The sequence below is a fragment of the Dipteris shenzhenensis genome, chromosome 25, assembly GCF_047967505.1.
Source record: "Dipteris shenzhenensis isolate YYH24624 ecotype China chromosome 25, Dip_SZ_1.0, whole genome shotgun sequence".
Classification (NCBI taxonomy): Eukaryota; Viridiplantae; Streptophyta; class Polypodiopsida; order Gleicheniales; family Dipteridaceae; genus Dipteris; species Dipteris shenzhenensis.
The window spans coordinates 50,016,593-50,032,415 of NC_141620.1; the positions used below are offsets into that span (position 1 = coordinate 50,016,593).

The 15,823-nt window shown below is 47.3% G+C and overlaps 1 protein-coding gene across 2 annotated transcripts in view; it reads right to left on the minus strand.

Moving 5' to 3' along the window:
- The window catches only part of LOC147886016 (vacuole membrane protein KMS1-like), an 89,256-nt gene that overhangs the window by 32,212 nt on the left and 41,221 nt on the right, over positions 1–15,823 (minus strand). For both annotated transcript variants that reach the window (XM_087396455.1, XM_087396454.1), the window contains 2 exons: positions 2,697–2,860; positions 1,459–1,575 (listed from right to left, as the gene is read on the minus strand). In XM_087396455.1, coding sequence (XP_087252581.1) covers positions 1,459–1,575; positions 2,697–2,860 — 281 coding nt within the window. The remainder of the gene's footprint in view (positions 1–1,458; positions 1,576–2,696; positions 2,861–15,823) is intronic.

The window sequence follows — 15,823 nt, forward strand, 5'->3', positions numbered from 1 at the left end:
CTTCCATCCTCAAGGAGATGGACAAAGTGATAATGCCAATCAAACCACAATTACTTTACTTCAAGCTTATGTCCACGACCAACCTAGAAGGTGGCCAAAGTTCTTACCCATGTTAGAGTTTGCTTATAATAACACTGTACATACTTCCACCAAGAAAGCCCCATTTGAAATCATCTATAGGCAATGTTTACCCACTGCAATAACACACTTGGGGGAGCGAATTTCCCTCAGACAGCATAGGATTGTCATAATGACATTATGTTGCATATCTATCTTTTTTTCCATTGGGTTTTCAGATATTTGTTTTTGTCTTGGGAGTGAATGCCCAACTAGTGGCCCCATCCTCTAGGGTATCTCGTTCCTTCAACTATGAGACCCTTTAGTCTTTTGAAGACTTTAATAAACTTTCTTTCTCAGATTTGTAAAGAATAGAACAGCCCATTACGGGGGTAATTAGACCTATATTGATCATTGTGTTCTCAACTCATGGAGACAACATGTAATTTCTGTAAATATCAGTAATATCTCATTGTGTATTCAGAAAAAGGTGGGTGGCTTATGACGATGGAGTGTACTTGCTAGAATTGTCTAGAAGATTTAATCATTAAAAGTGTGCCATGGCCGCATTATCTACAAATGTCTTCCCAATATCTTGGGTCTAGAACCCACTGCTCCCTCTATAAAAAGAGGCATAGGAAGGGGCTGTTAGATCAAGTGAAGCAGCCATAGCTCCAGCCTCCAATTTCATCTTGTTTGTCTGCCGATTCATTAGTTCTACAATTTAGCTTATTTCCCGCAAATGTCTCCTTCCATTGCATGCCTCTTTCCTCTTCTTCTTGTTTTTCTTCTTTATTCTCTCACCTCCTCTCCTACTCCTCTCATTTCTCACGAGTCACATGCTTGTCTAGCACCTGGTCTCTATGGAGGCATATGAGAAGGATATGCCCAGATATCCAGGATGTAGAATGAGCACCCTGGTTCAGTAAAAGCAGTATTTAATTGCAAGAGCAACTGATCCCCATTTAGAGCAACCTAGAAGCATTACAGAGGGTTGAATACAAGTGGATTGACTTTCTTCATATGTAACATGAATGTTTGCTACAAGGCTTGGTACATGATACATGCATGGAATTCCAAAGATAACTTTCTACAGGTACAAGCAGCAATATGAACTTAGAGTATGAAAGATATGCATGAAAATAAGGAGATAATAGGGAATAGCATGAGGCATGTGGAGGTGGGAAAAGCCATAATTCAACAAGCATAACCTTACTTTTCTTCACCTGTTCACAAACAAAGATGCAAATAGAATTGGTTTTTTTATATGCTTCGTTTGTCTTCACTCACTATGTCACTATCACTCCACCTTCAACATGCAATTTTTACTTGATAACTTTGACAACATAAGATCAGCACTACTTTTGGACAAGGTCATGGAAAAAGCCATTAATACATTACCTGGATATGAGTCTTCACTATAGCTTTCCCAACCAAGGTAGGGATAAAAAACTGCCAAAATGGGACTAAAAGTTGACCACACATCATGCCAGCAAGATCAAACAATGGATTAGGCACCTGCAAGAAATTTTCAAATAATTAGATTCACATTCCCATGAAGAAAATATTAAGCAAATGAAAGACATCTCATAACGAAAGAGAAATCAAAGAGAGACGGTATGCACATTATGTGATCGATAGGAGGTGGAGTCAGAGGAGCACGTCGCGTTCAGATGCCCAGTGTACTACAAGATCCACGAACAATACCATTGCCTTTTTAGGGCCAGTTTTGGACCACTATCCAGACTTCTCTCATACCCAAACCAGGGATGCCTCGTTGCCTTCATCCATGAGGCAAGGCACGCCGCACTCGATAGCAAATGGACATGCAAATCACATTGAGCGACCTCCCATGCATGTTCAGGCTTGGGACACGACCCACAAGGGTTACGATAGACTTGGTCAAGAGGAGAGTCATTGTCAGGAGACCGAGACGGGTAGCACCCACAGATAGTCGCCAGCACTCCATCACTGGCAACACATCAGTACCTCTCTAACACACATATACCCTTGTGGGGGTGCATTGCCTTGAAGAGAGCCAACCAGCCTTGATGGTGATGATGATGATGATGATGATGATGATGACGACGACATTATTATAAAGCACCTACATTGTAGTCTTAAAATTAGTGGACAAACAGCCATACATCAGTTTAAGACTGAGGGTCTTTTGCTTTGGACTTAAACTCCTTGATGAGGGCCATACTCCCTTTTTTATGAGTGGGAGTGCAAAGGTTTTGACGTCAGGAGCCTGCCTTGGTGGACTGGCCAGGTCCATAGTTTTCAAGCTTTGAAAACAAGAGTGACAAGTCACACACCCTCACACGTATAAGCACATGTACATGCCCAATACCAAAAAAACTTTATTATTGAACATGTTAAAGTTACTTTTGCCAGTTCTAAAGGTAAAATAAAACAGCTCCATACACCTCCTCCACAAACTTGACATACTGATTGAAATTACTGGATAAAACATCAAAAAATTCAGTTCAGCATCTCTTCAATTTAGTTTGTGCCGAAATACTTGTGAAAGGGGCCTTATTTGATCTAAGGCAATAACAGCCATTTTATAGAGAGACAATGAAGAACATCATTATGTAACAAAATTATGGATGGAAAATATCACCGAGTATTCTTACAGATGCAAACATTAGGATTGACCAAAAATTGACGTCTTGAAAACGATTCAACATTCGCAACTTCAGCTTGCTCAGATAGCTTGAAATGGCACCACTCGAATCATTTGAGGTGCTTTCCGTTTTCAGATCTTCAAGTTGTTTCAGTCTCTCTCCGGACATCTTTGCTGCAAACGTTAAAAAAAGAAAATTATACATGCAGAAAGCAACCAGACATGCACTCCTTTCAATTTACTAATAAACTCCAAAATTTTTGAATTACAAGAAACAAAATAAAATGAATTTTCTGTAGCATAGGAACACAAAGCAACTCTTAGAAATTGTATCAGATGGATGTAAGAGCTACTATTGTTTTGATATTGGTTTGTAGTTCCATTGATTATGTATGGTCATGCACTGCATTACAAGCGGAGGATTGGATCTGATCCACAGGAGCAAATATACTTTCTGTAACAAGAAATGAGAGAGCTCAGACTTATGGTTGCAGCTCTTGATAGGAAAACGAAGGAGATGGCAGGAAATAGTAGGCAAGGTATCAGTGCAGAGGTCATACAAAAGTGCAACGCATCTCCACCAACACAAACACTTGTCTCCACAGTCAAAGAGATGATCACCGCTCAAGTAAGTTCAGCCAAACAAGAGATGGCCATTATGGCCAACAACAAAATCGACAAAGAAGATCTTTATGTAGAAGTAAAAGAGCAGGAAGCCAGAGTGCATGAGAAGCAAATACTACGCATTGGAGAGCTGTCAAAAGATTACATTGGCTGCTTTGATGATGATGAAGGATACAATGAAGAGGAGAGAATCACATGCCTAAAGAAGGACGTAGTACAAGTTGAATGGAATGCAAATATTATTAGTTGTATCACTAAAAAGGAAAACGACTACACGTTTATTTCAGTGAGAGGGCAGGAAGAATAAATATTCTCTGCCAAACAAACAATCTGAAGGGTACACAGGTATGGATATCTGAGGAACTCACTCCAACGAAGGGGCTGACAGTCCAATGTACCTTCACTCCTCTCTATCCGTCCCACGGGAACACCTCCTCTCTGATCTAGAAACACCCTTCAAAGTCACCCCTTGCTGGGCACCCGAACAGTCGACTCATGCACACACTCCTCCTCAAAGACCCCTCCGAACAGCACCCTAAACCTCCTCTCTGTGTGCACTCAGCTCAAACAAAGAAATATCGAGCTTACTAAAGTGAAGGATGCACGCAAAGCTCGAAAATAGGCAGTCTACAGAGATGGATTGGCATTAATTAAAGATTTTCAAATCTAAACCTAAAGCCCCTCAGTCTTAAACTAATGTAATGAAGGCCATTTTATGATAGGACTAGAATTTAGATATATACTATAATAACCCTGGGCTGAGATGCCATGTGCATTCCTTGACTCTCTTGTTTATCTAGATATTGTAAGTCATTTTGACATTTTGCTTTTCGTCCCATAGGCCCGTGAGGCCTCCCGCATACGTTAATATGACTTTCTTTCGTTAGTTCTCTCTCTCGCACTGTGGTGGGGGATATGGCCTCCTTGATTCAGAGATTGAGGAGACCATGTCCCCCACCACAGCGCGAGACATCTATATAGATGCAAATCCGGGATATCCTGGCAGCTCATCGGAAAGCCACTACGGTACCGCGTTTCGGCTTCAAAGTCTCAGGTTTTCGGCTTCTCAATCTCAACTCTAAGCTTGTACTTGAGTTTTGAGTTTTGTTTTTGAGCTTTTCATTAGCTTAGCATCGTACTCAACAAGGGCCCTAGTGCGCCCTTTGCTTCAGCCCTTCCAGGCTTGTGTGAGTTATTTTCCTTGGTGTATTGTGTTCCATACACCCGCAGGGCCTCCCAAGGACGTTAATCTCTCTCTCTCTCTCTCTCTCTCTCTCTCTCTCTCTCTCCACCCAAGCTAGCACTCAATACATAGCAAGTTTGTAATATTTTCTATCATTGGTTGTAGGGGATCAGTATAAGTTACTAGTGATCGCCAATCCCATAAATCCTGAAAGGTCTCAACCAGGCTCTAATACAAACATATCATCTCTCTCTCTCTCTCTCTCTCTCTCTCTCTCTCTCTCTCTCTCTCTCCAAAGACCCTAATAAACTTTCCTTCTCTCTCTCCAGCCTCTCTGCCCTCACCAGCCTCTCGGCCACTCAGCCCTCAGCCCTCGCCAGCCCCTCACACCACCGCTCGCTGCCTCACCAGCCCCTCTCTGCCTCGCCAGCCCTTCAAGCCGTTGCTGTCTCACCAACCCCTCTCTGCCTCGCCAACTCCCTCTCCGCCCTCACGCTCCTGTCCACCCTCACACACTCAGCCCCTCTCTATCCCCAGCCCCTGTCTGCCTTGACCCTTAGCTCCTCTCCACTCTCATCCCTCCCTCATGCCGCTCGCTGCCCTCGCCAACCTCTAAGGCCCCCTCACGTTGCATCTCAACCTCTCAGGTCCACTCACCCCATCTCAAGTCCCCTCACCGCCTTTCAACCCCCCGCTAGCCTCCCTCACCACCTCTCATCCCCTCGTCATCCTCTCGGCCCCCATGCTAGCAGATCTTGTATCCAATCTCGTTACCACCCAATTCCCTCCAACCAATTCTCTGGTGAAGAAGCAGCCAATGGTATCCTGATGTTTGGTACCTTGACAGATGCAAGGCCTTGTGACAGTCACTTCTCTTGTGAAGAAGAAGCCAACAATCTCCTAATGTTTAGACGGTGAACCATGCTAGGCGTCCTGAGTTTGGATTTAAGTCAAGTGACCTCATGTACAGAAAGTGTGGCACATCTCTAATGACTCATATCCATGTGACCATGAGTTAAGAGACAAGGGCATCTCCCCTAAATCGCATCAAAACATACTCCCAAGTCTTCGATCTCTACGATGTCATGTGGCTGTGATATCTGTGTGTGCATCCATCAACAAAATATGCCTTGCCCATTGGGAGGACCGATAGTTTGGAAGCCACAAATGTGGCTTTAGTGGCTGAGAAGGCTCACGTGGACCAGGCACTAAAGGAATTCAAGAAGCAAGAAAGGAAAATATAGGAGGAGTGGAGGAAAGAAAAGGCAAAGCGTGAAGAATGGGAGAACGAGAAAGTAGGATGGGCAACTGAGAGAACCAGCCTCAATGACAAGATACATGTACTAGGGACTGAACTACAGCGAATGAGAGATATGCAAGAGACCTCAAAAGGGGGCTGCAAAGGCATGGAGGAGCTTAGAGCAGAAAATGCAACCCTCAAGAAGGAGATGGCTGCCATGCAGGCCACAATGAATGGCAAACATGCTGAAATTACACAAAAGCGAAGAGAAGAGATGCTTGAATGGACAGAAGTGGTCAAAAAGGGAGCAGCAGCCCCTAGGAAGGAATTCATTTCAGAAACTCTCGAAGAAGAGAAAAGGAGGGGCCTGCAAAGCATTAAGCGTGCTGGTAAGAGGCTTAACAGTGGGAGATACTCCAATGGCAAATTCCCAAGTTTTGTTCATTAATATGGTCGTCAATCTCACGTGTGAGACAGCCTGGAGGGTAGGCAAGACAGAGATGCCAACAAGACCTTTAGTGCTGAAACTCCGGACTGCCATGGATAGATCTACCCTCATGACTATGAGGGCAACTCTGAAAGGGGCAAAGATATACTTGGATGACGACCTCACTCTCCTACAACAGGAACACGGGAGGGAGGGAATGGTAAGAGTAGTGGCAGAAAGAGAGGCAGGAAAATGGGCTGCCTACAGAGATGGCAAAGTGATCATCAGAGAAAGAATAGACAGGGGGGAGAAAGAGGATGGGGAATTATGACATGTTGGACCAATGGGCTGGATACACAAAGGGGGCGGAAAGTAGCAGTGTGGAATTGCAATGGTGGCCTTTGGTCCGATCCTGGGCTCTTGGAAACATATACCGACAGAGACATGATCTTCTACACCGAGACCCATGAAAGCCCGGAGAGAGGGCTGCCGATAGTGACAGGATATATCTGGGAATCAGCCCATAGGAAAGAGATGAGAGGAGACAGTGGAACACGGGGGTCGAGAGGCATTGGCTGTCCTTTTTAGAGACCACTCATATATGTGATCCAGAGAGAGAAACACGCATGACATATGTGGGTGCAAGTTCAGCTACCAGATACACGTCCAATCTTCATTGCAATGTGTTAATTCCCCCCAGATACATCATCCTATGCACGAGAAGTCAAACGGAGGGCACAGCTCATATTACAACATCACGGAGCTCGCTAGACAAGGGGACACCCTCCTCCTTGGTGACCTCAATGCACGTACTAGAAACAAATAGGTTAGCCTACTAGATTTCGATGATGACTTTCTCATAGTGCCGGAGATGGATGCAGCACAGTTAGGGATAGTGAGGCAGTCAACAGATATGCAAATGCACCAGTGATAGCAAACCGGAGACATCTACTCGAGCTGCTATCCATGACTTGATCATATACAATGGTCTTCGGAGATGGCCATCATCTAGTGGGCTCACTTGTTTCCCACATGGCAAGGGAAGAAGCATAGTAGACTACCTGTTGGGTCCACTAGACTTTGCCTCACAGATACACGATTTTATTGTGCCCCCTCCTCCGCTCAGTGCCAACCAGTGATACCTTGCCTTCTGTATCTCAGATGCCATGACAGTCATGAGGAGGGCCCCCCCTACACCCACTCATGTCCAAATCCATTTTGATCGTGCTCTTGACCAAGTATACGTGAGCAACCTGGCCTCAGAGGTCGCAACCTTACTTGGAGATGGGATGGACCTCGCCTATGCCTAAGAAACTCATCTCAGTGATACAAGATGCTGCCACCAGATCCTTTCCCACAACTCGATCTGCACGTGTCCCAAACAGAAAGATGTCCCGAAACCCCTGGTTTGACGACGAGTGCAGAAAGAAAGAAAGAAAGAAAGAAAGTTTATTAAGTCTTCGGAAGACCGATGAGTCACTGCAAAATGCAAAAAATGCAAAAAATGCAGAATGACAGTACTAAGTCCTAAGTACAACATAGTCATGTCGATGGTCGACTATATATCAATCTCAGCATCATCATCAATATCATCATCATCCCCAGCAACAGCAAGATATCAGGATGGATGAGGCAGTGGAGGCATGAAGTCGGTAATAGAGTGATGTCGGCCACTCAGAGGTGCAGCCCTGGCACGTCTCCTGGTCGTAGCTCTGCGTCTAACCAGGGCTACTGTGACCCCCATCGGTCGGGCTCCAACTCTAAACAAGGAGGGGATGTCTCCAAGTGTAATCTGTGTGTCGACCCTCTGTCTGAGCTGTCGGGTCACGGGCTCCGGGTCACGGTCATGTCGAGGCCTCGTCTCGTTGGGGTCCATGTGATCTAGCTGAAAGAACTCCGTGATAGAGCTCTAAGAGGGATCAACCGAGGAAGAAGTCTACTCCTGTCTCCATGCTCGGAGTATCCTCTCGCGGTGTCTAAGTGCCTCATGAATGAAACCTGCCAAACACCGCTAGTCTGGGTAGGAGAGGAAATGGGCTAAAATCCCATAACTATCTCTGAAGAGGCAATGGAAACGTCCTCGGATCTCATAGTACACAGGACACCTGAAGATGAAATGCTCCTCTGTCTCAACCTCCTGTATGTCACATAGTGTGCATATGCGCCGCTCCCTGGGTAGTCGCTTTGCTCTGCCGCTCTCGATGCGAAGTCTATGTGAAGAGACTCGGAACTGCCCAAGAGAGATCCTCATCGAGTGGGGTAGGTGAATCTGTGTGTATCCAGGTGGGTCAATGAAACCGTCCGCTGTGATATGTAAGAAGTGATCTCTATAGAAGCTAAGCTTCACTGGGAGTTCACTCGGTTCCAACCAGGTCCGAAAAGTGTGTAGAGAGATGAGAGCCCACCTCACACGTGAGCAAGCACTAGGGCATTTGACTTCACTAGAGGCACATCGGATCTCATGCCGAGTGACACAGCATAAGAAGCGGGCTTTCCTCATACATAGGATGGATGAGGTGATCAGATCCTTTCGCAAGGGGGATCCTACTACAGGATGGGGGCTCTTATCGGAGGCGAAGCCACCCATCCCCATCACTGTCTGGCACACATATGCATGCTCCCTCTATGATGTCCCAGGTCAAACACTACTTGACACCAAACCCTCTATGTGCTACTGCACAGAATGTACGGCTGCCCTTCTCCGTCTTCACAACCGGAGACCATCAGAGATCATGAGGGGCTGCCCTTCTCCGTCTTCACAACCGGAGACCACCAAAGATCATGAGGGGCTACGTACTCAGCACTTTGCACATGGGCAAGAGGTCTTGACCCTGGTATTAGCGGAGCTGTTCATATGACATGGCTTCGTGGCTACCTAGAGCACTACCACCATAGTACCAATACACAAGGCAGGTGATCCCATGGACATTGGGAACTACCATACTCTCATGATTGGCCACACTCTGGCTAAGATATATGGGTCGATACTAGATAGGGAGATCAGCAGCCACACCGAGGGTCACGAGCAGTGGGCTCTTGGGCAGGCAGGTTTTCATAGACAACAGTCCACCCTAGACCACATCTTCACGTTGAGGGCTATCATTGAGTAGGCGTAGTCGAGGCACCAGAAAGTCTACACTTGCTTTGTAGAATTTCGTAAGGCATTTGATATTGTCTCGCGCTCCTGCCTAATCAAGAGGTTACAGGAAATGTAGCTCCCAAAGATCATGATTTGGGAGGTAATGGATCTACATGAGTCCGTCAAAGGGAGAGTGCGTGCCCCGAGTGGTCTATCGAAGATTGCATGATGTTTTTGAGGACTTCAAAGAAGTAGTGCTCTCTCCCTTGATAGGGGACTATGTTCCCTTGCTTGGATGGTTGGACATGATGACCAAGCGTCGCATGTATCAAGTGCGCGGGCGATTGGACGAGTACATGAGTAAAATAGTAAGTGAGCATCTCGGGAGGGAAGCAAGGCGAGAAAGCCATGATTTTTTGGATGTGTTATTGGCAAAGACAAGCAGGAAGCAGAGGTGCTAGATTCGATCAAATCCATTCTGGTGGTAATGTACAAACTAAGGTTTATACTTCAAAAAATATGAAATATTTTGGAGACTTGACGGTTAACCTTGGGAAGAACAAGGTTATGACCTTCAACACTCGCAAGCAGTGTCCTGTCGCCATAGCTTCACATATCAAGATGAGCCAGTGGAGATTGTGCGGTCTTACACATATTTGGGTGTAGTATTCATCGGGCCAGGCTTCACGATGACCCGTGCACATCATGACTCACACGAGGGCTGAGTACTCTGGCCCGACTAGAGAAGCAGTGCTTCCAGGCACACTTCCAAGACCCTTCGAAGGGTTGGCTCTTTGACACCCTGGTGAGACCAGCCGCCATGTATGCAGCACCCTTTTGGGGAGTGACATTTCAGCAACAGAGTGGAAGAGATTTGAGAGGCTACAGGTGATCATGGGAACTGGGATGATTCAGAGTACGCCCTCGATCTTCCATCAGATTAGATAGGGAGAGTTCGCCATGACCCCTCTCCAAGTTTGATGCCATCTTTGAGACAATGACATTCCTTAAAAGGTCTGGGCCTTACCCCAGTGAAGATTATCGAGGCTGGCATTGGAGTCTTCCAAGCGACTGGCAAAGAGCTGTGTTGATACAGCATGGTACGCACGGGTATCCACATGGTTTGGTAGCCATGGCATTCAGATGGACAGACTTCCCCCCTTTCAGTACAACATGGATGCACCACCCGAGATGAGATCCCACAAGATGAGATCAACCGTATCATACGGTTGGACCTCCCCCAGCTTCATACGTCCGAGGCTTGGGGAGGAGAGGAGCTCCCCACCAAGATCCAGTTCTACCATGACTACTTCCTAAGGGTCTCGGAGTATGGTCTTGTCATCATACCTCAGTATCTCGAGGATAAGAGAGTCTCACACGCACTGAGGATCGCCATCGGAGAGTTGCGAGTCTCGTCACAAAAGCTGAGGATTGAGGCAAGGAGAGTTGCAGCCATACACAGAGAGCAGAGGATCTGTAGTCTATGCCCGATGGGGAAAGTCGAGACGAAGGAGCACTTTCTATGTGTTTGCCCAATCTACTATGAGATCCGAGGGCGATATCATTGCGTCTTTCAAGAGGGGCTTGGCTTTGGTCCGCTTACACGGCTTGGCTCTATCTGATTGAGATGCGTCGACACAGAGATACATTGATGCAACAGACTAGAGAGTGGCAAGCGTCGATGCCACAGGTCACCGAGATTGACCAAGCACAGGCACGTGTTATATATTTATGCTTCTGAGTCAACTATCGAGAAGATTGTGGGAGAGGAACTGGATGAGATGAGAGCATTATGGATTAGCAATGAGAGCCACCACCACGATACTGCCAGAAACACTCTGCATGCAGCGCAGGGAGTGACCACATGCACGATCGAGGTCCGGTCTATTTCAGCCCTCCTCAGAGGAGACCGCTATAGACGAGGCGTCACCCTTGACGTAGCCCACCAGACACAGAGGTTGAGGAGACCACGCCCTCCACCGCCTAGAGAGATGGCTCGACAAACAGATATATGAGAGATCCTCGCATCCCATCAGAGAGCCACAAGGGCACCCAGATATATGGGACCCGGTGCATCTACTAGGAGCATTAGCTCTGTCCAATTGATACTATTTTGTCATTTTGCTATTATGCTCACTACCTTATCACTTTAGCTTTCAACAAGGGCCTTAGTGCGCCCTTTGCTTCAGCCCATAGCGGCTTGTATGAGTTACTTTTGGTTTTGTACTTTGTCTCATAGGCCCGCCAGGCCTCTTGAAGACGTTAATACATCTTTCTTTTCTCTCTCTCCGTCCGTCTCTCCCTAGCTCTCCCGCTCCATCGGTCTCTCCCACTCCTGCGCTTCTTCTCCGCGTGCACCTCCCGTTCCCGCCTAGCGCCTAGCACTTAGCCTTTCCCGCTCCCGTCTCCTTCTGTCTGCTGTTGCAACAGCAGCATAGTACAGCAGCAGTACACCGGCAAGAGGCGACGCCCAGGACTAGGTCATGACAGCAACGACATCACCAGCAGTAACCCATCTCGAATCTAGGTCGCACAAGAGGGGGTAGCCCTATCTTCAGCCCCCAGGCTGAGCTGAGCCCCTAGGCTCAGTCTAGGGTGTTAGAGACAGCAAGAGGGCCCCCATCTATTCAAAGGCCAACATGGAGTTCCCAAAGGTGAAGACCTTTGTTGCAACCCCTATCAGTAAACCCTCCTACTCCGACATCGCAGCAACACCCAGCCCATACACATTGCATTACAAGCGGAGGGTAAGCTTAGACCCAGAAGAGCACATATGATTTCTACAACAGGAAGTAAGGGAGCTCAGACTTATGGTTGCAGCCCTCGGGAAGAAAGTGAAGGAGATGGAGAACAATGGCAAGCAAGACATCATACAGGAAGTACTACAGATACACAGGGAAGCAGCACCTGCACCACAGTTGGTAACTAAAGTCCAGGACATGGTCACCAATGAGGTCAAATCAATCAAAGAGAAAATCTCAGCAACAATGGACAACAAAATTAACAAAAGTGGAGTATATGGAGAGGTACAAGAGCAGATAAAAAGGGCTGCTAATGCTCGATGTCTACGCATTGGAGGACTACCTGAAGATTGGCATGAAGGGAACCTGGTAGAGAAAATTGATAATATCATAGCAGCAACCCCTCAGATTGCCTATTGGGACACAAGCCAAAGCGGTGCTCAATGACAAGAAAGCAAGAATCAAATTTCTCATGCAAACAAATAAGTTGAAGAGGTACCAAGTCCACCTGAAGATTGGCATGAAGGGAACCTGGTAGAGAAAATTGATAATATCATAGCAGCAACCCCTCAGATTGAGTGGGACTTAAAGGACATGACACAAGCCAAAGTGGTGCTCAATGACAAGAAAGCAAGAATCAAATTTCTCATGCAAACAAATAAGTTGAAGAGGTACCAAAGTATGGATATCAGAGGAGCTCACCCCAATTCAGCTCAAAATGAAGTCCACAGAGTTGAACAAAGTGAAGGACACTTGCAAAGAAGGGAAATGGGCTGTCTACAGAGATGGAAAAGCACAAACTGATGTAACACAGGCTGACTACCTAGTACAATGTAGCTAATCTATAATAACTTTGGGAGTGGTATATGCACTTCCAAGAGACTCTCAGTCTATAACTGATGTTTGGTGTGTACCCTTTTTTATGTGCGCACTTTGTCTCATAGTCCCGTGAGGGCTTTTGAAGACGTTAATATATATTTCTTTCTCTCTCTCTCTCTGCCCTTCTCGCTCCTGCTCCGCCCACCTCTGCTCTGCCCCTCCGCTCCTGCTTCGCCTCTGCCTCCGCCCACCTAGCTCCTACTCCTCCGCCCGCCTAGCTCCTCCACCTCCACTGCTGATCCGCTCCTACTCCTCCACCTCTGCTGCCCCCCTGCCCGCTGCAGCTCCTACCTCCGATGTTGCTGCTCCACTGGCTGCGGCAGCCCCCTCTCCCCGCACCTCCCACTCTGCCCCTCCGCCCACCTTCACTCCCCCATCTCCGCTCTAGCTCCTCCCACCTCCGCTCTGCCTCTCCGCACCTGCCCTTCCCTCCTTCCTGCTGTTTGCCCGGCCTCCTCCGCAGCCCGCTTCCACAGCCAGCAGCCTGTATTGGGCTGCATTTCTACACAGCAGCCCGTTTCGGGATGCGCTTCCACACGAACCTCTCTCTGATGACAGCTCTCCTTCCGACAACGGGGGGGCTCGTCATGCCCTCACATAGGACCTGCAAAAAATGATGTGAAAAAAACTACAGGATAACAGAAGTCAGGTCTCGAATGGGAAAAGGGGAGAAAGAAAAAGACAAAATCAAGAAAGAGGACAAAAACCAGCGGATACAATTGAAGCTCGAGGATATGAAAAAGCATCTCAATCAAAGTGGACTCTGAGTGGATAGTAAAGCAATTCCTAAGACGGCATCTGCGTCATCTTCAGCTTCAGCTTCAGCCTCAGCCATGGCCTCATCTGCAGCCACATCCACTCCAGCTACTTCTTCAGCTACAAATATACCCATGACAAGAGGTCCGACATCGACTTCCTCCCCCTCTCACCGACACGAGAGTCTGGCACACGTATGCACACCATCTTTATGATGTCCCACACTAGCCCACTCCAGATCTCATGAACACACCTCGCCCCACCACTTGCACGTTGTTCACCAGAGGGGGAGTCAAGGACGCGACATTGAAACTGCACAATGGCCGAGCTAAGGATCACGAGGGGCTATACACTGAGTTTATCGCATATGGGATTGACACGTTAGCCCCAATCCTAGCAAAGCTATTCAATGACGCTATTTGCCTTGGCTTCCCCCGCACTTGGACACTCAACACCATCACCCCCATCCACCAGGCAGGGGATCCCATGGACCGGAGTAACTACAGGACTATCATGATTGGACATGCGATGTCCAAGATCTATGCAGCTGTATTGGATGCGTCGGTCAGCCTGTTCGCAGAGATGAGAGGGCTTAGAGCAGAGGGTCAGGGTAGTTTCAGGCAAGACCATGGGACTATGGATCACATACTCACACTCAGGAGTGTCATTGAGGAGGCCAGATCACAAAAGGAGAGGGTATATTGCTGCTTTGTGGATTTCCGCAAAGCCTTTGACACAGTACCTCGAGCTCGTCTCATCACATGCCTACAGACACTGGGATTTGATCAAGAGATCATCTGGGTAGTCATGGCACTTTATGAGAGAGCCTCAGGCCGAGTTCCTCGCCTGCCCCCTCCAACATGAGCAACCTCAGGGAGCAGCCCAAATCTTCCAGGAATGGTACAAACTAGAGCGCAAGTTCGTGCTTTTCTCGCGGGGACCTCAGATATGTCGCAACGCCCGCGTGCAGCCTCTCCAGAGATCAAAGACTCAAGTCCAAAAAAGACCCCTAAAGTCAACGTACAAGGCGAAACACTACTGCAACTTCAAATTTCCCAGCTTCAGGACAGCATCTCCGACTTGGTCCAGAAAGTCCAACAACTTCAAGATTCTCGCAGTACCACCCATACAGAGGATGGCGTGACGCAACCAGACGACTATGCGGATTCATTCCCACCTGAGGTAGAAAACACTGAACTACGTGCCCTCTACCGTTTACTTCAAGCTTCCAAAACTAAAAGACTTGACATCAAACTTCCAGAAGCCTACACTGGTCAACGCAATCGCCGAACAGTTGACCAATGGCTCGCAAAAATGCGCATGTATTTTGATACTGTTGGCCTCACTAAAGGCAAAAAGATCGCCTTGGCAGCCTCCCTCCTCAAGGATACAGCTTTTCTATGGTGGCAAAGACGCTTAAAGGACGGCAAAAGTGTGTTAACATGGGAACGTTTTGAACACGTGCTCCGTAAGCAGTTCATACCTGCCAATGCGAACTTCCAAGCACGATCAAAACTCCGACAGTTAAAGCAAACAGGCTCCCTGTCTTCCTACATCTCTCAATTCACCACATTGGTGCTGGAGATTGATGGTTTAACTGAGGATGATCGCCTTCATGCTTTCATCTCAGGCCTAAATCCCTCGTTACGCATTAATGTCCTTAAAGCTAACATCACCACCACGGCTGGTGCTATTGCTTACGCAGAGCGCATTACAGATTTCCAAAACACAGGGAAGCAGAGTGCTAATCGCACACAGAACTCTACTATGGCCAAAGGTGCTCGCCCTCAAGATAACACCAGGTTTCGAAAAAACTCCGGTAATCAAGGTCAGCCACAGTCTCAAGATCCCCAGAAGTCTCAGAAATCGCATTCTGGATTCCAACAGAAGCACTCCTTCAAGGATCGCGCCTCTTCTTCTTCACAAAGTCATCACCGACATCCCCAACATAAAGGTGCAGCCACTGACAAGAAGAACAACTCCATCACAAAAGGACTTTGTACCATCTGTACAGGCGACCATAGATGGTTCGATTGTCCCAAGCGACCAAAGCAAAATTCCAATATGGAACCTAGTACTTCCTAGACAGAAGATGCTACCCCAGCACAAGACAAGAAAGGCAAAACTGTTCGAATGGCAAATACCATCCACCTAAGCCTTGCCAGCGACCCCGAACCTTCCCTGGCCACTCAAGTACTTTGTGTTCAA